Below are 20,160 nucleotides of genomic sequence, written 5' to 3'. Positions count from 1 at the left end.
CCACACAGCATGGCCAAGGCCAGGAGGCAGGACCCAGCAGGTCTGTGCTGGTGAGTGTGAGGGGCACGTGAGATTCAACAGCCAGGACGGAGAGACCCGAACCAGAGCAATGGACCTGAGACTCCCACCCGGACTCCAGAACGTGCACATACTGGTGTTTGTCCCCCCAGCAGATAGTAGTCAGGCACCAGTGTATGCCCTGTGCTTGTTGTGCCCAAGGGGCAAGGTCCTCCTATTCCTCCCTTCTCTGTTCCCTGCAAGGAGGTACCTGAGGAGCAGTGGTGGGGTGGCAGGGGGAGCAAGGAGTAGTGAGAGCAGACATTTTTGGAAGACCTGTGTAGTGCAGCAGGACTAGGAGGAGCTGGCTTTTAGGGCACCTACTGTGTCTCTCTGAGCCAGCAATCTTCCCTGTGGGGAAAAGGGGGTTGTTGATTGTGCATGGGGAAAACTGAGGCTTGGGAGAGGTGAATCCGCCTGGACCTAGTTTGACTCATGGCCCTACAACAGCTCTGTGGATGCGGGCGCCCCCATGTGGCCATCCTGGGTATCATAGACCACTCAGCTTCCTCGCCCCTCCCTGCCTTCCAGATTCCGTCCTCCCTCCCTCTCCCTCCCTCTCTGGATCAGGCTGCACCAATACCTTTCTTTAAGTTCTCCATTCATGAGTCTCCTACCCTTTCCAGGGACGTCACAGTGGCCCCGAGCAGGAGCCCCTGGTGCCTTATCCCCTAGCTATGACGGGGGTCTCCACAGCCTGGTGAGCTTCCTATGTGGTTGGTGAGGGGAAGGGGTGGAGGTGCTTGTAGACAGACATGGGGTGTGTGTGGACAGGCATGGAGACGCTGGTTCCCAGGGCACAAGAGGCAGCCCATAGGGGTGGCTCAGCATTTCTGCTGTGGCTACATTTCATGTGGCGTTGAAACTGAGTCCCATAAGAGAGCCATCAGATCTCATGTGATCAGCAGAATTTGCATTAGGGCATAGATACCCCTTTGACAAGGACGAATTCGTAATTTTATGGGTATGAGGTCCAGCACCATCTCCATGGCCAGTGCAGGCACATGTTTCAGGCCAGGTCACACAGGGCTAGATGGGGGTCCTGGCAGCCAGGCCACTCACCCCCACCACCCCTACAGCAGAATAAGATGGAAGACCACCTGGACGAGGCCATCCACGTGCTCCGCAGCCATGCCGTGGGTACCTCGGGCGACATGCATGGGCTACTGCCTAGCCATGGAACACTGGCCCCAGGCTTTGCCGCCCCCGTCATGCCGCTGGGCGGGCGGCACACCAGCTTGGTGAGTTCTGGGCAAGGGTGGGGCTGGGTGGGTGGGTAGTGGGAGCCCTGCCAGCCTTGACTCTTCCACTCCTGGTCCATAGGTTGGAGGCAGCCACTCAGAGGATAGCCTCCCTGGCAATGGCAGCCTCATACACAACCATGTCGTCCTCCCCAGCCAGCCCAGCACCCTCCCTGACCTCTCTCGGCCTCCCGACTCCTACAGTGGTAAGTCCCAGTATCATGCCTGGGCAGAGTGGCCAGCACCTCCGTATCACCTGTGCTCTGGCTCCTCCTCTGGGGCTCAGTCACTGGGCACCACTTCTTCCTCTGGAAAACAGGAACAACAGGGCTTGTGACACAGTGGAACAGCCAGGGTGGACTGTTTACTCACTAATGGGATGGGGCTTGGGACAGACCCCACTCCGTTCCAGTTGAGAAAATTGAGGCAGAGTGGGAACTGGGGAAGCCCTACGAGTATGGGTGGCGGCCAGGCAGGTGTGGTTACGGCCACAGGCACCTGGAGTCTTAGAGAGGCTGGCAAAGTCACCGGTCATCTCTTTCCGGCAGCAGCATGCAGCCCAGCAGCCTCTAGTCTCGGCGTCGGTGCAGGCGGTGCTGCAGCCATGAGGGCCCCTGTGTTTTATTCGGTCGTCCGGCAGCTTAGTGAACGGAACTCGCCCAGCATGGTGCATGCAGTGCCAAGTGTGTGCCTGGGGCTTCTCTGGCTCCGGGGGATAAAACATGGAATCCAACAGAGAAAGCACCACCCTCCCACTGTGGGGAGAGGGGAGGAGATAGGTGTGAGGAAGTAGGGAGGAGAGGGGATGCAGAGGGATTATAGTTTTAAAGGTAGTTGGGGTTAAAGGGTTGTAACACGTGAGCAGAGCCAGGGAGGGACAAAAGTAGAAGGAGGGGGCACCCCATGCAAAGGTCCTCAGGCAGGACTAGTCCTAGAGCAGAGTGAGTGAGGAGAGAAGGTGGGGGCAGGTAGGGGAAAGTCATGCAAGGCCTGTAGTCCACAGAGAAGGGTTGGGCTTTTACCCTGAGGAAGTTAGGATCCCTGGAGAATTATGGGCAGAGGAGGGACATGCTCGGGTACCATCTAGTGGCTTTGGGGAGGACAAGCTAGGGAAAGGCAAAGGCAGGACCTGACCCAGGTGCTCACTGGTGCCCTTTGATGGCTGCTGCTGGGAGGACAGACTGTATAGGGAGAACAGTGGGAGCCAGGGACCAGGGCAGGTGGTACTCTCTGGTCCTGGAGCGACAGGGGGGGCAGATGCTGGGGCCTGGCCAGGGCAGAGTGGGTGGGTTTTGGATATTCTGAAGGCAGAGCCCATAGCACCTGCTGATGCGGAGGTGATGATGAGATTTGGGCCTGGAGTTCACAGTGAGGCCTTGGTGTCATCGTACGTGGTGGAGTTCAGAGGCAGAAGAGCCTAGGTGGGGCAATAGGCAGTGCACAGACAGAACAGAATCCAGGCCTGAACATCAGGCCAGATTGGGACAGGGAGGGAGGTGTGGGAGGTGAAGGAGGATGGACTGTGTTAGATGCCAAAGTGAGGACCCTGGCTACACTGACTAGGGGTCAGAATGACCTGGGCAGGTGTGACACCAGTGGAGTGCGGGGACATTACTGTCCAGGAAGCAGGAGTGGGAGAAGGTAGGGCCAAGAGAGTTTCTTTAAAGACTGAGGTGACGTGTTTGGTGTTGGGGCCACCTAGGGCAGGTGAGCAGGACAGCTGTCCACTTGGTAGGTGGTCTTGTGGCAGGGCTCACAAGCACACACCAGGGATCAGGGTCCTGGGTCTTATCATGGCCGATCTCTGGATCAGTTAATGCCAACCCTGCTACATACAGCAAGGGAGACTGAGGCCCAGAGAGGGCCCAGGGACTCCCCACCAGGCGGTGGTTGAGCCTGGCCTCCACCTACCCACCCTTAACATCAACCTCGTGAAAAATCCACCACATCAGGTGACAATAATGTGACGTCGGTACGTGATGAGGCTGCTTAATGTACCTAGCACCCTGGGAGTGCACCATGCAACCCAAATTAGACCAGACTCTCTCATGCCTGCCTGGGGACCCTTCCCATCCTGCCCCCACTCCCACCCCCAAAAGCCAGCTGGCTTTTAGAAAGAAGTCATTGCTTTCGTGTTTCTTCATTTGTCACTCCACACCCAGAGTCTCGCCCAGATGGCATCGGGCAATATCTGGGAACATCTGTGGTTCTCATGACTGGGGGTGGGTGCTCCTGGCACTGAGTGGGTGGGGCCGGGGTGCCCCTCATCATCCCACAGTGCTGAGGAGGCGCCCTGGGCTGCTTCCTGGGGTCGGCATTTTGCCATCTTGTACTTCAGTGTAGTTGAATTCAGTGTAACTGTCTCCCCTGAAACCACGTATTTTGTTTATATAGTTTCTGGACTTTCAAAAGTCAAACACCCTGCCAGTGTTCTTCTGCATCTGTTTGCTCGCTTGTGTTGATTGTGAGGTCTGCCACCCTCAGGTGGCTGAGAACAGGCCCAGGGACTAGCTAGGACATTGAGTCGCTTCCCACTCTGCTTCCATCAGGAGTTTTCTGGAACATGTTTCTTGGTGCATGTGTACAAAAATTTTTCAGGTGTGGCTCCAAGTTGTGGAATTTCTGGGTATGCGCGTGTCTGTCCACCTATTCCAGACAACGCCCTGCTGTTGCCCAGGGTGGTCGTACCAACATGCTGCGGCACAGGCAGTACTTAGAATTGTCAGGTCACTCCATTCAGCTGACTTACTGGGTGTGACGTGTAGTTCAGGAGGCCTCATTTGGAGTTTCATGTGGTCTAATGATGCAGATTTACATACAGCCATGCCCGTTTCCATGCCTGTGAAATACCTGCTTGGTGTTTTGCCTGTTTGTCTGTTGAGCCACCTGTCCTTTTCTTACTGATTTGTAGGAGTCCTTTACATATTGTGGAGACCCAGCCTTTGTTGGTTTATATGTGACAAGTACCTTACATCCTGTGGCATATCTTACTTTCTTTGGTATCCTAGTGATCAAAAATTTTCAATTATGATACAGTCAGGTTTATCGATTTCTTTGGAGAACAGCTCTTTAGTATTTTGTTTTATTTTACTTATTTTTTTTTTTAAGATTTTATTTTTAGAATGAGGGGAAATGAGGGAGAAAGAGAGGGAGTGAATGTGTGGTTGCCTCTTGAGCGCCCCCTACTGGGGACCTGGCCCGCAACCCAGGCATGTGCCCTGATTGGGAATTGGACCAGCTACCCTTTGGTTCACAGGCCTATACTCAATCCACTGAGCCACACCAGCCAGGGTGTATTTTATAAAACAGTTCCCTGCCCCTAGGCAGCGCTGAAATTCCCCTGCACTCCTTCCAAAGTTTCCACCTGTGGACCTTTCCCATTGCAGACCTTCGGCTGGGATTCTGTGTCTGTGTAAGGCAGGTGGTCTGTGCCCCCCCCCCCCATACACACACACACTCTTTGCAAAGAAACACCTGGCTATCCCAGGAGAGCTTGTACACCTCACGAGAGGGTCAACGGGGATTTGTCAAGTGGCCTTGGAAGTGGCTGTATCCTAACCCCCAGCCTGTTTCAGGACTTGGTCACAGGGCCACCACCTCAGGTACCAGCGAGATCAAGCGGGAGGAGAAAGAGGATGAGGAGAATGTGTCGGTAGCCGACAACTCCGAGGAGGAGAAGAAGGAGCTAAAGGCCCCCCGGATCCGGACCAGGTGCCAGCCCCTTCTCGGCCCCTGCCCCACCCATCAGGACACAAGCACACGCACACAGTGCTCACACCAGTGGCACTCACACTGCGAGGCATCCGGCGGGCCCTGCGCCTGTTCCCCGCCTCACTGTCTCCCTCTGGCCCCCCGGGCCCCCCCACCCCCATAGCCCGGACGAGGACGAGGACGACCTTCTCCCCCCAGAGCAGAAGGCTGAGCGGGAGAAGGAGCGCCGGGTGGCCAATAACGCTCGGGAACGACTGCGGGTCCGAGACATCAATGAGGCCTTTAAGGAGCTGGGGCGCATGTGCCAGCTGCACCTCAACAGTGAGAAGCCCCAGACCAAACTGCTCATCCTGCACCAGGCCGTGTCGGTCATCCTGAACCTGGAGCAGCAGGTGCGAGGTCAGTGGGGGCGCCGCTCCCCTCCCGTTGCCTCTGCCCCCCCCCCCCCGCCCCCGCTCTCTCCTTCCCCTTCCTGGAGCCCGCCTCCCCCGCAGTGACTGGTCCCCTCTCACAGGACCGTCTCCCCACAGCACCATGCCTTGTAGTGACCGTCCTCTCCCCGTCATTGTCTCCCTGGCAGTGCCATCTCTCCCGTCCTGAACCAGCTGTCCTCTGCCTGGCCCCAGTGTCCCTTCTGGAATGGGAGGATGAGACTCTGGACCCCTAGCCCTACAGATTTGGGCACTTGGGCTCCGAACTCTATCCTGGGCCCTGGGGACCCCTGCCCATTCCTTCTGTCTCAGGAATCCCAGAGCCTGGCCAGCAGGTGTCAGTGTCTCTTGGGGCCTGGAGGCTGTCACTGTCAATGAGCAGACACCTTGTGGGACCCTGTAACTCCCATCTGCAAGGGGGTTCACCCCCCTCTCCCAGGGCCAGGACTGGGTGAGGATCTGAAAGCCTCCCCCAGGTGACTCCCTTCTCCCCCAAACCAGCTGCTTCCTTAACTCCTCCCCATCCTGCACACCCGTTAACCCTTTTTCTCCTGCAGCACTGTCGCTTGTACTGGAGCTGGGGCTCTGGCCCGCCCTGCACTGTCCCCCTGAGCTCTCAGGTTTCCGCATCTGCACTTGGTGTGGGCATCATGCCGTGTCCCGCGACCGCCTCTCTGCTCTCTGACTCTTGCGCTCTTCCCCCACCCGGCCTGTCCGTCTCTGCTTCCACCGGCAGCCCCTCCTTACCTCGCACTTGCTGCCCGAGTACTGGATGGCTGGTGGCAACCTCAGGCCCTTTCCTCCGCAAAGCCCCTCAGCGGAGACTTGAGGGAAGAAAGGGGACTGAGGAGCACCAGCCTCTGGGCCTGGCTGTCAGTTTGGTCTGCGCGCTTGTCCTGGGCTCCGGGGCCAGCAGGCAGGGTGAGGGCAACAGCCCCCTCCCCACCCCAGCACAGAAGCAGGACAAGGCACCAGGGTTCCAGGTTCCTGTGTCTCAGGCACATGCTACATGCCAGGCCTTCACTCATTTCTATTTTATCGCCACAACTGAGTGTGGCAGGTGTCCTGATTTCAATTAGCCTCTGTCTTGCCGAGAAAGAAACAGGCAGAGTGAGGTCACTTATCCAAAGCCATGTGGCCATGCAGCTACTAGGCATTGGGCTGGGTGTGGGCCGGGTGGGCAGGTATCTGGGCCCCAGTTTCAGATTCTTGTGTGAGAAAATGGGCTCCACTCAGTGCCCAGCACACACGGTGCTCCATAAATTGGAGCCACCACTGCGGTCCTAAAAGCAGAAGCCCCAGGCCCAGGGAGCTAACTCCCAGCCCCAAGGTGGAGCCTCTGGGCAGGGCTCATGGCTGGCACTCCAGGCCCAGCTGTTGAGCAGCCAGAGTCCAGTGTGGGAGTCTTTGTGGGATGGACTGAGTGTCCTAGACCATTCCTCAGCCCCAGGGGACTCCCCAGGCATTTGCATGCTGAGCCAGTCTCCTTAGCCCCTCCCACCCTGGCTGACCAACCCAGGCAGGCTCAGCTGTCCCTTGCCCAGCAGGTGACTGCTCTGAATGGGGAAGGTCATCACCCCAGGAGGGGCAGCAGGCCTCCCCTGCCTTCGTGGCCAGTCCTGGGATATGTGGGATGGGCAAGGGATAGATGGAAAGCAAGGCCCACCTCTATTTCTATGAAATGTCCTGGTGACAGTTGGGCCTTGACCAAGGGACATGACACACCTTGCCTAGAACGGACCACAGGCACGCTGCCCGTGGTTTCTGGTCCAGGAGCACATTTTCATGGGCCTGAGCATGCACATGCTAGGCACACGCACTCATGCCATGGTGCCCACCCACCCACGCAAGCCACGGACCAGCCCCTGTGCTGCAGCACCCACACTCACACACAACCATCGGGGCCCTCCCCACAACCCTGGCCCTGCCCACCCACCTGCCCACTGCTCGGGGGGGCCCCCGTCCCCCTGCACATAACTAACAGAGGCCCTGGTGCTGTGACCCAGCAGTACGGAGGAGGTGCTATCCCTGGAGGAGAAAGACCTGAGGGACCGGGAGAGGCGTATGGCCAATAACGCGCGGGAGCGGGTGCGTGTGCGGGACATTAACGAGGCCTTCCGGGAGCTGGGGCGCATGTGCCAGATGCACCTCAAGTCGGACAAGGCGCAGACCAAACTGCTCATCCTGCAGCAGGCCGTGCAGGTCATCCTGGGCCTGGAGCAGCAGGTGCGAGGTAGGCGCCCAGGCCAGGAGTCCCCACCCTATCCCCTTCCTGACTGCATGCCAATGGTGCTTCACTGGAAATGGGTGTGCACTAGCTCCTGGGCTCTGTCCGTGTCTCAGACTCTGACATCCCCCAGGTCACCCAACCTGTTCTTTCCAACCCCCCCCCCATCCCTGCACAGCCTCCTCAGGGAATGGGAGGACAAGTCAGGAAATGTAGGCAGCAACATGTGGGGGTCCTTGCCTTCCTCTGGCGCTCTGCCACACTCCCCACACCCTGCCACCCCACGTTCTCCCTCTCTGGGGACCGTCTCCCACAGTGCTCTCCCTCTACCACCAGAACGTAACCTGAACCCCAAAGCAGCCTGCTTGAAGCGGCGAGAAGAGGAGAAGGTATCAGGTGTGGTCGGAGACCCCCAGATGGTGCTTTCGGCCACGCACCCGGGCCTGAACGAGGCCCACAACCCTGCTGGTCACATGTGAAAGGTACGCCACCATGAGATAAGCTGACCCGACCTCAGTCTAACTTGGAATGGTCACACAAGGTATCAGGTCCATCTGCAGTGTGGGCTGGCCAGTCCACACCTCCTCAAACATGCCTGTGGTTGGTGTTGAGTCAACACCAACATAAGGAGGCTTCGCATGATGGGAGCCCTGGAGGTGACAACTGGGTCTAGGAGCCTCCCAGGGACCCTGCTGTATCCACCCCCAGGCCTCAGCCACCACTGTGCCCTGGGACTTGCCTGATGGATCCTGAAACTGCATCTTGGCCTTGCTGCCCAAGCCCTGGCCAAAAGAAGCTTTCTTTCTCTCTCTCTCTCTCTCTCTCTGTCTCTCTCTCTCTTTTTTTTTTTTTTTGGTAAAAACTGGAAAGCAAACGGAATATACAATACACTTTGTCAGAAAAGAAAAAATGCCTTAAGTATATAACATGGAAAAGTTGAAACATATCACTCGCTGGAGAGAGACGCTGTGAAAAACTGGCTTGTTCTTCAAAAGCCACCAGCAAATTGTGCCTATGCCTAATATTTTTTTTAAGGAAAATAAAAATGCTAGTTATGAGATTTTTTTTTTTAATGTAGAAGAAAATTAGCAAGGAGGATGCCTTTGGGTTTTTTTTTTTTAAGCTTTTTTTGCATATGTTTTGTAAGCAACAAATGTTTTTGTATAAAAGTTTCATGTCTCTTGCTATTTCTGCTGCTGTTTCTAGAACTGAGCATTGCATTTCACGATCAAACAGATTAAAAGTTGTATTAAAAAGACCCCACTGTAAACCTGAGGACCCCTACCCCTGCACCAGGAGCCCAGCTTGGGACACAGGGAGAACAGGGGTGGGTGGGGCTCATTTGGTTTTTGAGATGTTGGGGTTTTTTTTTTTTTCTTGCTTTGGGGTAAAGTGGTGGGTGGGCTTTCCCCTGTTGGGGGCCTCCCCACCCCTTCCTCTTTCCCTCCAAGAGAGAGGGACACTCTAGTCTCTCAGGCAGGGCAGAGGCTCAACCAAGGCACAGCCCTCCCAGGTGACAATGCCAAGGGTCCTCCTCCAGAAGTCACTCTGATCCCCCAGGCACTTCCCAGCAGCCTGCAGGCCCCTACATCCCTCCCTGGGATCCCAAAAGCTGCTCTCCCCGGAGCCCACAGAACTCTCCAAAATGGGGGCTTTTATTGTGACGCAGTTCCCAGGGCACGAGGACTGCACTGCTGGAGCACAGTGCTGCAGGGTCTCCCTGGACTCCCTGTCTTTCATTCTTTTGACCCGGGAACCCAAGCTTATCTTTGCGTTCTGGCAACAGGGCTGCAGCTCGAGGCCAGCACAGGAAATGGCCAGCCCCGCCAAGTGGCTGTCCTGGTGTGGGTGGTGCAGAGGTGGGTGTGGACAGAGCAGGGAGAAGGTACAGGGTCGCTGTGGGCAGAAAAGCCCCTACGTTGTACATTTGCCCAAATTAACTGCCCAGCTGCAAAAGCAGGGTGAGTCACCCTCAGGCCTCCCCAAGTCCCCTTTGGTTTCACTTGTCTCACGTATCACCAGGGGGACCAGCTCTGCCCAGGCTGCCCAGGACTGTCCAGGTTTACACTAATCATCTGCATTTTTGGACCCCCTGCAGTTCCCAGGGAAACTGCAATGGTTGGTCACCCTACCTGTCACCCAGGTGCAGGCTCAGGCCTGCTGGGATCTCAGTTTCCTTACTTTTACACCTTTGCCCCACCCATAGAAGCCTTAAGGTTCCCCAGCCTGGCTACATTCATCCCACCAACATCTCAGTGGGATGTTTGGGGGAAAGATTCACTCCCCAAGTTCCAGAGCTACCTGACTGCCCCCTCCCCCCAGTGACTAGAACTCCCCAAGGCTAGGGAGCAAAGTGCCCTATGGGAAGCTCAAAAGCACCCCGCAGGCCAGCTCCAGGCAAGACATCCGGGCTTGGGGCCAGGGCCAACTCCGTGACCCCTGATAATCACCTGGGTCCTCTAGGGTCTTACCTCCAAGACTCATTGGGACAGCAAGAAATCATCAGGTTGCCTGGTGACTCCCTTGGTCTGTTGGGGAACCTGCCTGAGTTTCTCTCTTACTCTGCCCCATGGGCCAGACAGGCGGGGGCCAAGGACCCTAGTCCCCCTGAGGCCTGCAGGTTTTTGAACTGTATCTTACATAAATAATTTGAAGTATAGCCCTGGCTGGATAGCTCGGTTGATTATACAGTATTGTCTCTACGCCAAGACCGTTCAGTCCCTGACCAGGGCACGTCAAGAATCAACCAATGAATGCACAAATAAGTGGAACAGCTAATGGATGTTTCTATTCCTTTTTCCCTCCTCTTTCTCTCAAATCAGTTTTTTAAAAAGAGTAATTTATATAACATGAGACTAACCCAGCAAGGGAAGAAGTAGCGTGGGGGGAGGGAAGCCACGCTTAAGGGAGATTGTGCTCTGAGTGCCTCACGTTAACTGGTGGCGTGGTTTTTGTTTTTAATTTTTTAAGAAAAATAATTTTATACAAGTGCCCACACAGCTGGCTGGATTCTTTGGGAATTTTAAGCCCCTTTGGAGTCGATATGGAGACCCGTCCTGTACATAACAGCACTGTAGCAATAAATGTGACACATGGCAATGCTCAGCTGTCCACCCATCATCTCTCGGCGGCTGTGTTCTTAGCAATGGGGCCGGGGTGGGGGGGGGGGAGACACGTCTAAAAAGGTGGCGCCCTGGACTCGGCCCCCAGCCCTGAATACGGGGGGGACAGCTTATCAAGTGGCCTGGGCTTGTGTCCTGTAAAGATGGTACTGGGGGTGCAGGGCTCCGCAGGATGCCCCGGCTCCAGGGGTGTGAGTGTCCTGCAGTCCTAACAAAGCGCCACACATGGGTGGGGAGCAGCTTAAACCCACTGGGATTAATTCTCACATCCTGGAGGACTGAAGTCCAAGGTCCAGGTGTTAAGGTGTCACAGGTCCCTCCACGGACATCAGGCTCCAGGATTTGTGGCCGCCTCACCCTGGTCCCTGCCTGTTTTCTTATGGCTTCTCTTTATCCCATGTGTCTGTGCAAGCAAATCTTGCAACAAAGACACTTGTCACTGCATCAGGGCCACCCAACTCCTGAAAGACTTCATCTTAATGACATCTGCAAAGATCCTCTTTTCCAAATAACGTCCTATTCACTGGTCCCAGGGGTCAGGATGTAACGTTTTTTGGGAGGGGCACACAATTCAGCCACCGGTGGCAGGGGTCCGATGGGTGGGCAGAGTTAGGCCAGCAGATCCACTGACTGACCCAGAAAAGAACCACAGCCACTCCTAGCACCAGACCTCCACCTGCCACGGGCACGTACACTTGAAATAGGGGCTCCTGCTGGTCTGGGGCTGGGACTGGCTCCCACACAGAAGCTGCTTCCAGAGAAGCCGCCTATTAATTTTTTAAATTAATGGTGTAGTACACCAAACCCCATGGAATTGTGTACATTAAATGGGCGCACAGCACAGTGTGTGAGTTACACCTCAACAGAGGTATTTAAAGATACATCTTAGCCTTTGCTGGTGTGGCTCGGTGGACTGAGTGCTAGCCTGTGAACTAAAAGGGGGTCTTTTCAGTTCCCGATCAAGGCATGTGCCTGGGTTGCGGGCCAGGTCTTCCAAGTTGGGGGTGCGTGAGAGGCAACTGGATACGTCCGTTTCCCTCCCTCCCTTCCCCTCTCTTTAAAAATAAAAAGCTTTTAAAAATTAAAAAAGGTAACATCATAAAGGTGCCCAGCCTTGGCCAGTGTGGCTCAGTTGGAGCATCATGCAGTGCACAGGACTGCAGGTTCAGTTCCCAGTTGGGACACATAACTGAGTTGTGGGGGCCACCAAACTGGGTGTGGGGGGCAGTCAGTGTTCCTCTCTCACATCCATGTTCTCATTCTCCCCCTCCCACCCCCCCCCACCCCCGCTTACTTTCTCCCAAAAAGCAATGAAAAATGTCCTCTAGTGAGGGGGGAAAGTGCCTAAATCCTCACCAAGTGAGGCACCCCCCTCTGTCCCAGCAAGGGTTGGTTCTGTGGAAATTTCTGGAAGGAGAGCCTACTTGATGGCTCAGAAATCCTGTGGGCAGTGTACGAGGCACAGGGAAACAAAATGATAGGTACATCCCGCTCTTGATAGTGGTGACGGCAGGGCATGGCTGATGGGGGGAGGGTGGGGCGGGGGGGGGGGGGACGCGTTGCAGAGGGGGGTCCTGCTGCAAGCCTCTGCCCAGGCCTCGGGGCAGCCCTCCTGGCTCTCAGAAGATGGCTGCGTACGGCCTCAGCCCGATGAGAACCTGCTGGGCCTGGCCTCCCAGAGCAGCCCTGTCACCCTGGGGCCAGGGAGGGAAAGGACATGCCATATTAAGATGGGGAGACCCATTCCATCCCACGGTGGGTGTCTATTAGAGGTCATACTGTGCTGCAGCCGGTGACGGTGGCACCTGGAACCTATGAACAAGGCCTTACAGGTAGGCCTCAGAAATATGGCGGGTTCAGTTCCAGACCACCACAATAAAGCAAGCTGTAATCATTTTGCTGGTGGGAGGTCTGGTCTTCAATTTGGAAAAACTGCAACGCACAGGCCTAAAAGATGCCGGGTCTGGTGGCCACGTGCTGCTTCTGAGATGCAGGAGAAGCCTCTGAAGCCCTGCTGTGCCTGCCCGGAGACCAAGAAGGCACATCATGTGAGCATCACAGGAGAAGGGCTCTGTGGATTCCCTGATTAAGGCCAAGAAGTGCATGAGAGCCCTGGGATTTTAAATATAAAACGGGCCTTGGCTGGTGTGGCTCAGCGGGTTGAGTGCTGGCCTGCGAACCAAAGGGTCACTGGTTCAATTCCCAGCCAGGGCACAAGCCTGGGTTGTGGGCCAGGCCCCCAGTGGGGGGCTGCATGAGAGGCAACCACACATTGATGTTTCTCTCCCTCTCTTTCTCCCTCCTTTCCCCCCTCTAAAAATAAATAAACAAAATATTTTTAAAAATAATAGTGGTTTCAAAAAATATGAAATGGTCTGCTCTGTGAGTGAATACTTCTTGAAGAATGAAGATGATTTCCCAGAAGAAACTGAAGAAACAAAACCTTATGGTCCAGGACTAAATTCAATGTAAATGCAATAAAAGTTAAAAAAGAAGAAGAAGAATGAAGATAATTTAATAATTTGGGGAGTTCTTTAATAAATGGGAAAAGTATTTATATGTCAATTTAAAAAGAAGAATGAAAATCCCCTGTCAAACAAACGAGTACCCAACATCTGTGCAGTGCAATGAAGTGGGGCCGCCTGCATAGAACACAGGCTTAGCAGATGTAAGCAAGGGAAGGGTCTGAGACAGGGCATTTTACGTGCTCGGGGTGGGCCCCAGGTCAATGCCAGTGTGCCTGTGAGAGAGAGGAGGGGAAACGCGGACACAGGAGACAGAAGCCATGAAACAAAGGGGACAGAGACTGCGGTGATGTGGCCACAAGCCCAAGGACACTGGGACTCCCCAGAAGCTGGGACAGGCAGGAAGGACCTTTCCCAGGGGCTTCCAGCAGGAGCACAGCCCTGTGATACTTTGATCCAGAACTGGGAGAGGTTAAAGACTTCCCTGTTGTTTCATGCCGGCTGGCGAGGGGTCAGTTGTTATGGCAGCCACGGGAAACGATATAGTGAGTGTCCTTTTTAAAGTAGTAAAACATGCAAATGCCACAGGAGTCTCACGTGACTGGTGGATGGGTGCAGCTACTTCAGAAAACTGGCGGCACACCTGAAACTAGTGAAATGTTACATGTCAATTATACATCAATTTTTTTTTAAGTGTTTGGCACTCTGGCTGGTGTAGCTCAGTTGGTTGGGCATTGTCTCACAAAGTGAAAGGTCATCAGTTCAATTCCCGGTCAGGGCACATGCCTGGGTTGCAGGTTCAGTCCCCGATTAGCACGTAGGAGAAGCAAGCAATCAATGTTTCTCTCCCTCTCTCCCTCCCTTCCCCTCTCTCTAAAAATAAATGAAACCTTTTGTTTTTAAAGTTTGGTAGTTTCACCAACAGTTAAACCTATGCTTTCCTGTGAGACAGACCCTCCAAGTCCCAGGCACCCACCCCAGAGAGACCAAGACACACACTCAATATGGACATGACCGTCCATTGCAGCTTCGTTTGTAATAGAAAAAAGCTGGCAACAACCAGCATGTCTTTCACCGGTTGAGTGAACACACAGGTCCATGCATAGCAAGGAATACAACTCAGAAGGGTGACAGACGCAACGACTGGGTGACTCTCAGAATACTCATGCTCTGTAGAAGAGGCCAAGCTATACCAAAGAGAACCAACTCTATGATTCCCTTTCTAGAAAAGTCTAGAAAATGCAAACTAATTGACAGCAGTGGAGAGCAGATGAGTGATGGCTAGGGCTGGGAGGGGAGGCGTTCGTGGTATCAGTAGTGGGGACAGTTTCACAGACATGCACATGTCCCAAGACCAACCTGTATGTTTTAAATATATGCATTTGTGTATGTCAAATATATGTCAATAAAGTTCTAGAAATTTTAAAAGAATCCACCCACAGATGAATGGACAAAAACAATGTGTCCATCCAGGCCCTAGAATTTTAGCTGTGAAAAGGAGTGAAGCACTTGGAGTAACTATGTGTGGTGCCAGGGGGTACTATACTTATGGGGGATCATTTCGAAAGTTAAATAAATGTCTAACTACTATGCTGTACACCTGCAACTAATGTAATGTTGAATGTCAACTGTAGTTGGAAAAAAAAGCGAGGCACTGACATTCGCTACAACGTGCATGAACCCTGAAACATGCTGCTCAGTGAGAAGCCAGGTAAACAAGGCCGCGGTGTGGTTCCATGTATGTGAACTGTCCAGAACAGGCAAGTCCACGGAGACGGGAAGTGGAGTCGTGGCTGTCAGGGGCTGGGAGGGGCTGGGGAGGGACGCTGATGGGGATGGGCTTATTTCAGGAGAGATGAAAATGCTGTGGCACTGAGTGGAGGTGGTGGTTGTACGACCTGGTGAGCGCACTACATGCCACTGCACTGTATGTTTCAGTGGTTAGTTTCATGTTATGTGAATTTCTTATCAGTAGAAACAAGACAAGGAGTTTGGTTTCCCCCCCGGAGGGGCAGGCAGGAACACACAGGGAATCCAAGAGGCCTCTCAGCAGAGGTTCAGCAGGGTGGGAGGGAGGCTGGCAGTTCTTGCTACCCAGCATCTCCTCTGGTCACAGAATCCTGGTTATTCTCTTTTGGGGATCCTCTTCTTTCCATTTCAGCCTATGTCCTCATATGAGAGAAGCTGATTCTGCCCTGTTTCCCAAGCAGGCTCACAAGAACCAGCCTTGGGACGTTTTCTGCAATTACTGGGAAAGAGGTTCCATCTTCCTGCAAGAGCTGCTGGAATATGAACCCAGAGTTTGCGGGCGATGCTGCCCAGAAAGAGTTTGCCAGAGAATGGGGGTGACACAGAAAAAAGAGCTGAGAGAGAAAAAAGAGAGAGATTCACAATGATATTGCCAGACTCCTGGATCCAGCCACCTCTGAAATTATACAACGCTCCATAAAACTTCTCTCACCCTCGTTTTTTTGTTCTATCTGGAATACATCATGCAGAAGCAGCAATGGAGGCAAGGCTTCAGGAACTGCTGAATCCAAGGCCTGTAGCCCCAGTCCTCCTTGACCGTGTCTGCTCGTCTTTTCAGGCAGCTCTCTCCTCCTCTCTCTCTCCACAATCATCATAAAAGCCTCTACTTCCCACTTTTTAAGTTCCCATCAAGGACAGAGACTTTATCAGGTCCTATCTTACACTAAACTACTAGACTCAAAAATTCTCGAGCAACTGAAATGAATGAGAAACCAGACCATAGTCACTACATACTACTGCCGACTCCCAGACCGGGGCCGGGGGCCAGGGGCAGGTCGGAACCTGCAGCTCCTGCAGGCAGAGGGTTGAGGGCTCTGGGAGCAGATCCAAGGAGGCAGGGCTGGGCAGCACACCCACGGCGTCTGGGGACTTACCTCCGGGCCTGCTGCCTCCTACGCAGGGACCTAGCGAGCCTGGGCGGCGGTCAGCCAGGAGAGGGTGGGCCAGTCTGGGGCAGCGCATCATCTATCAGGGTCTCGGGTGTCCTCGGGGTCCGGAGCTGGCCGCCCTCCGCCGCCGGGAGAAGGAAGCCCCGCACTCGCCGAAGGAAACGTGCAGAAAATTCCAACAGACAATCGCGGGGAGCAAACAGGTTCAGAGAAGCTCTGACCTTTGGCCAAGGCCCCATTAAGAAAGGATCAGTGACAGACAGCCCCACTCTCCTAGAAGTGGGTTCACATCATACCCTGCCCCTTGGGCGACTCTGGCCAAGTCCCCTCCTCTCCTGGCCTCGGTTTCGTTAATTGTAAATGAGATTCTGGCACGTAGTAAAAACACGAATCCACTAGCCAAATGTTGCGGGCCGTCCTTAGTTACTGGTGGCGGCACAGCTGGGGCCACAGTGACAGCTAGTACGAAGACTGAACTAGAGGACCTGGGTCACGTGCTTATAAGTCCGCCCACACTCGCCCTCATCTAAACGTCATCCACCCCGCCCCGGAAATTACTGTTAAAGTATTCCGGGTCTGCGCGCGCAGTGGCGGGGGCGGGGTCCGGATTTAGCGTGGGTTTGTGGACCCGGGGCGGGGCCTCTCTGCGCGCCTACGCTGTACGTCCCAGCAGGGCGGAACAGGGGTCACCCCGAGTTGCGGACTGAGGCGCCATGCTGAGCAAGTTCCTGGGCCCACGCTACCTTCAACTGGCCAAGAACTGGTGAGGTGGCGGCCTCTGCCCTCCGCACCCCGCGCCTGCCCTCCCCGATCCGTGCCGCCGCTCTGCGGCCCCTATCAGTGCGCGCACCGCAGCCCCCAGACTTCAAATTATGCTGCGCCACGGATGGAGAAACTGAGGCACAGAGAGGCGGAGCCGTCTGGCTTGGGCACACACACACGCAGGCTCCTGGTCCCTTGGCCGAACCTCTCTGAGCCTCAGTTTGCCCATTTGTAACTGGGGGCCGCGACGGTGCCCGCCCGGGAGGCGCCCACCCTGTCCCCGCCCAGCACCCTTGGCTCAACTAATCTGGCATGAAAACTGATCCTGTGTGTTCCCGGCTTTGCATTTTACTTTTTAAATGGTCTTGAACAGGAATCGTGAAGCCCACGGCTTCACCTTTCACTGCCCTCGTGTGGGAGGCCGATGGAATTGGGGTGACAGCGTGAGGCGCTAAGAAAGATGGGGCTACATTTGGTAGTCGTGTCCGCGAGCCCAGGCAGGGAGGGAGGAGTGGGAGCTGCCTCTGGATAACGGCTCTGGCAGGGACTTTCAGGTGGACACGGATAGTGGTGACTGACGGCTAGAGTGGCCAGGGTTGCACGGTAAAGGCTGTCCCTGGCGCATCAGGTGAGAGCCACCAGCGCCCGCCCATACAGACCCTCTGCCTGTTGACTCGGACTTCCCTGAGCTCAGGTGGGCCATTCTCATCTGGGCTTGGTCACAGCAGCAACAACCTCAACCGGGCTTTCATTTAACAAGCACTTACTGAGCACACGCTATGTGCCAGCACCTAGCACTGTTGAGTGGGGGAGACACAGTGATAAATGGAACCTTGGTGGCTGATGTTCTAGTCAGTGGACAACAGAAAGTAAACAAATGAGATCTATGGTAGAAGACTGTGTCCTCAGGGGAGTGAATCACCCTCCCTCCTGGGTCTCATCTGGAAAACTGAGCCACTGACACATGCCTCCTTCAGTTCTAGGCAGTTGCGGGGGTCAGCCAGTCCCCGTCAACTGTATATATGGTGCCTGCACGCACACATTAGCTGTTGACCTTGGCAGCTACAAATGTGGGTTGTTTGTTTTCTTATTAGTAGCAAATTCCTCAGATGAAACCTTAGGCAGGTCACAATATGAAAGCGGATAGGAGTCGCATCACTTTAGGGTCTTCTGCCTGTGCCTGCCTGCAGGATCATCAGCGGGGGCTGTCCACATGTTGGGCAGGGGCCAGTGCACGGTGGGTGCCTGATAGTACAGTAGCTGGGGATGGAGGGAGGGACCAACATGTGCTACCAGGAAGATGAGCCTCCAGCAGGGTCTGACCCCTGCTGTCCTCTCATAGGATTCCCACAGTGGGCATGTGGGGCGCCGTGGGCACCGTGGGGCTAGTGTGGGCCACCGACTGGCGGCTGATTCTGGACTGGGTGCCGTACATCAATGGCAAGTTTAAGAAGGATAACTAGTTAAACGGACCCTCCTCACACCCCTCTGGTAAGTTTAGCGACTATCGGCAGGTGATGTGCTTCCACGAGGTAGGTCCCCACACTTCCAGGCCTGGGGACTATTCACCCTGGAGAATCTGTCTGCAGCCAGAACTCTGGGGTAGGTTCTCCAGGTACCTCCCTGCCCATTGGCACAGAGCTGCCCACTGGTAGCCTCAGTTTGTGGGACGGCGGAGTGGGCACTGCCCCTCAGTGCTCAGTGCTGGAGACTGACCACGCACCCTGCTTGCCCAGCCCTGGGCAGAACAGAGGAAAGCCCAGTTTATAGATGGGGACAGTGGAGGTTGGCCCACAGCCACTGGCTTCCCTGGATGGGCTGCTCTGAACAGGAATGAGCCCTCCAACTTAGTCATTAGTCCCTGGCGTGACCACAATGTACTGCCCATGGTGTCTGTGTTATTAACTCACTGCCCACATAACAGTTCTGAGTAGGCATGGCTTCACCCCACATCACAGATGGGGCCCTGGCCATGCAGCGCCTAGATCTGGCACAGCTAGATCTGGTTTTGGAACCTGGCCGCAGCATCTGTGTTCTTCTCACTGCTCAGTGCCTCTTTTCCCATAGGAACAGGGACCCAGAGCCTTCTGCTCACCCTGCCATGTTCCCCCTTCAGGTGACTGGGGGTGCCAACAGCTTCCACCTCAGCACCTGCTACGTCTGGAACAGCCCCAGCCCTCAGCATGGATCACAAGGAGATTCACAGTGCTACCTGGGACTTTCTGTGTTTTTGAAAATAACTCTGACGCATAACTACATTAAACCTTGCTCTGAAACCTGCCCTGCCTGGATGTGGTGATGCCGGACACTTGGGAACCTTGGGAACCTGGCAGCTTGGATGACCCAGGGGTCCTTTCAGCTCCAAAATTTTGCAAATCTAGGAATTTCCCAATGGCTGGCAGAAATTGGTTATTTAAGGTGTTTAATGAATAATCTGAAAAGTGTGTTTATCTATTGCTACCTTACGAAATTACCCCATGACAAACATTCATTATTTTCAGTTTCTGTAGGCCAAGAATTTTGCAGTAACTTAGCTGGATGGTCCTTGCGTGGGGTCCTTGCCATCAAGCTGCTGGCTGGAGCTGCCTCATCTAACGGCGAGACTGGGGCTGGAGGAGCCATTTCCAGGATGGCTTCCTCATATGGCTGTTCACGTGAGGCCTCAGCTTCTCTCCACGAGGCCAGTCCACAGTGCTGCTTGAGCATCCTCACAGTGTGGCTGCTGGCCTCCCTATCCCCCAGCAAGTGATTCCAGAGGGAGCAGGCAGAAGCCACATGCCCTTTATGATTACCTTCAGAAGTCTCACTCCATCTCTCTACTGTATTCTCAGTGCACATTCCATTTGTTAGGATCATGTCTCTTAGTCCAGCCCACATTCCAGGGAAGGAGAATTAGGCTCTGTGTTTTGAAAGGAGGAATATCAGAACTTAAGAGACATGTTAAACCATCACATGAAGCCTACAAAAACAAGTACAGAAGGATATGCCACAGTCTGTTCCCTCCCTGGTGCCCCTACCCAGTTCTCTCCAACTCTTGCCAAGTTCTTGAAAATTCTAGAAACGTTGAATGCAGATAGAGCATATTTGTGGAAATAGCTATTACATTAGTCTGTGCGGGCTACCATAACAAAACACCACAGACTGGGTGGCTCAAGCAACAGAATTTAGGTATCTAAGGTAGCTTCAGTTTTCTCACAGTTGTGGAGGCTGGAAGTCAAATCAAGGT

The 20,160-nt window shown here is 54.4% G+C and overlaps 2 protein-coding genes across 17 annotated transcripts in view; both read left to right on the top strand.

Annotated features, from left to right (window-relative positions):
• TCF3 (transcription factor 3) overlaps positions 1 to 8,925 on the top strand; it is a 35,934-nt gene extending 27,009 nt beyond the window's left edge. For 2 of the 15 annotated variants that reach the window (XM_024568601.4, XM_045202307.3), the window contains exons 14-19: positions 684 to 757; positions 1,140 to 1,298; positions 1,381 to 1,504; positions 4,874 to 5,009; positions 5,173 to 5,408; positions 8,004 to 8,925. In XM_024568601.4, the coding sequence (XP_024424369.1) occupies positions 684 to 757; positions 1,140 to 1,298; positions 1,381 to 1,504; positions 4,874 to 5,009; positions 5,173 to 5,408; positions 8,004 to 8,146 (872 nt within the window). In that variant the 3' untranslated portion in view covers positions 8,147 to 8,925. Of the gene's footprint in view, positions 1 to 683; positions 758 to 1,136; positions 1,299 to 1,380; positions 1,505 to 4,873; positions 5,010 to 5,172; positions 5,409 to 7,446; positions 7,674 to 8,003 lie in introns of those variants that run through there. The other 13 variants (XM_024568602.4, XM_045202308.3, XM_024568600.4 and 10 more) reach the window with 11 other exon arrangements.
• Positions 8,926 to 16,804: 7,879 nt separating this feature from the next.
• On the top strand, positions 16,805 to 19,214 carry UQCR11 (ubiquinol-cytochrome c reductase, complex III subunit XI). Of its 2 annotated transcripts, none has more exons than XM_024568882.4 (3): positions 16,805 to 16,935; positions 18,277 to 18,425; positions 19,002 to 19,214. In XM_024568882.4, the coding sequence occupies exons 1-2, from the start codon at positions 16,886 to 16,888 to the stop codon at positions 18,395 to 18,397; spliced, it is 171 nt and encodes a 56-aa protein (XP_024424650.1). In that variant the 5' UTR covers positions 16,805 to 16,885; the 3' UTR covers positions 18,398 to 18,425; positions 19,002 to 19,214. The 2 variants fall into 2 exon arrangements, with proteins under 2 accessions (XP_024424650.1, XP_024424649.1); XM_024568881.4 differs by having other exon boundaries at positions 16,806 to 16,935; positions 19,051 to 19,214.
• Positions 19,215 to 20,160: the final 946 nt, after the last annotated feature.

Source organism: Desmodus rotundus, chromosome 9 (genome assembly GCF_022682495.2).
Source record: "Desmodus rotundus isolate HL8 chromosome 9, HLdesRot8A.1, whole genome shotgun sequence".
NCBI classification, from domain to species: domain Eukaryota; kingdom Metazoa; phylum Chordata; class Mammalia; order Chiroptera; family Phyllostomidae; genus Desmodus; species Desmodus rotundus.
Note: the sequence above shows the minus strand (reverse complement) of the source record. Positions and strands in the feature narration are given on the sequence as shown.

Bases quoted from the DNA above. Each gene is read 5' to 3' on its own strand.
- UQCR11 (XM_024568882.4), top strand. From the start codon at position 16,886: ATGCTGAGCAAGTTCCTGGGCCCACGCTACCTTCAACTGGCCAAGAAC. The intron at 16,936-18,276 runs GTGAGGTGGCGG...GTCCTCTCATAG, and splicing joins CTTCAACTGGCCAAGAACTG to GATTCCCACAGTGGGCATGT.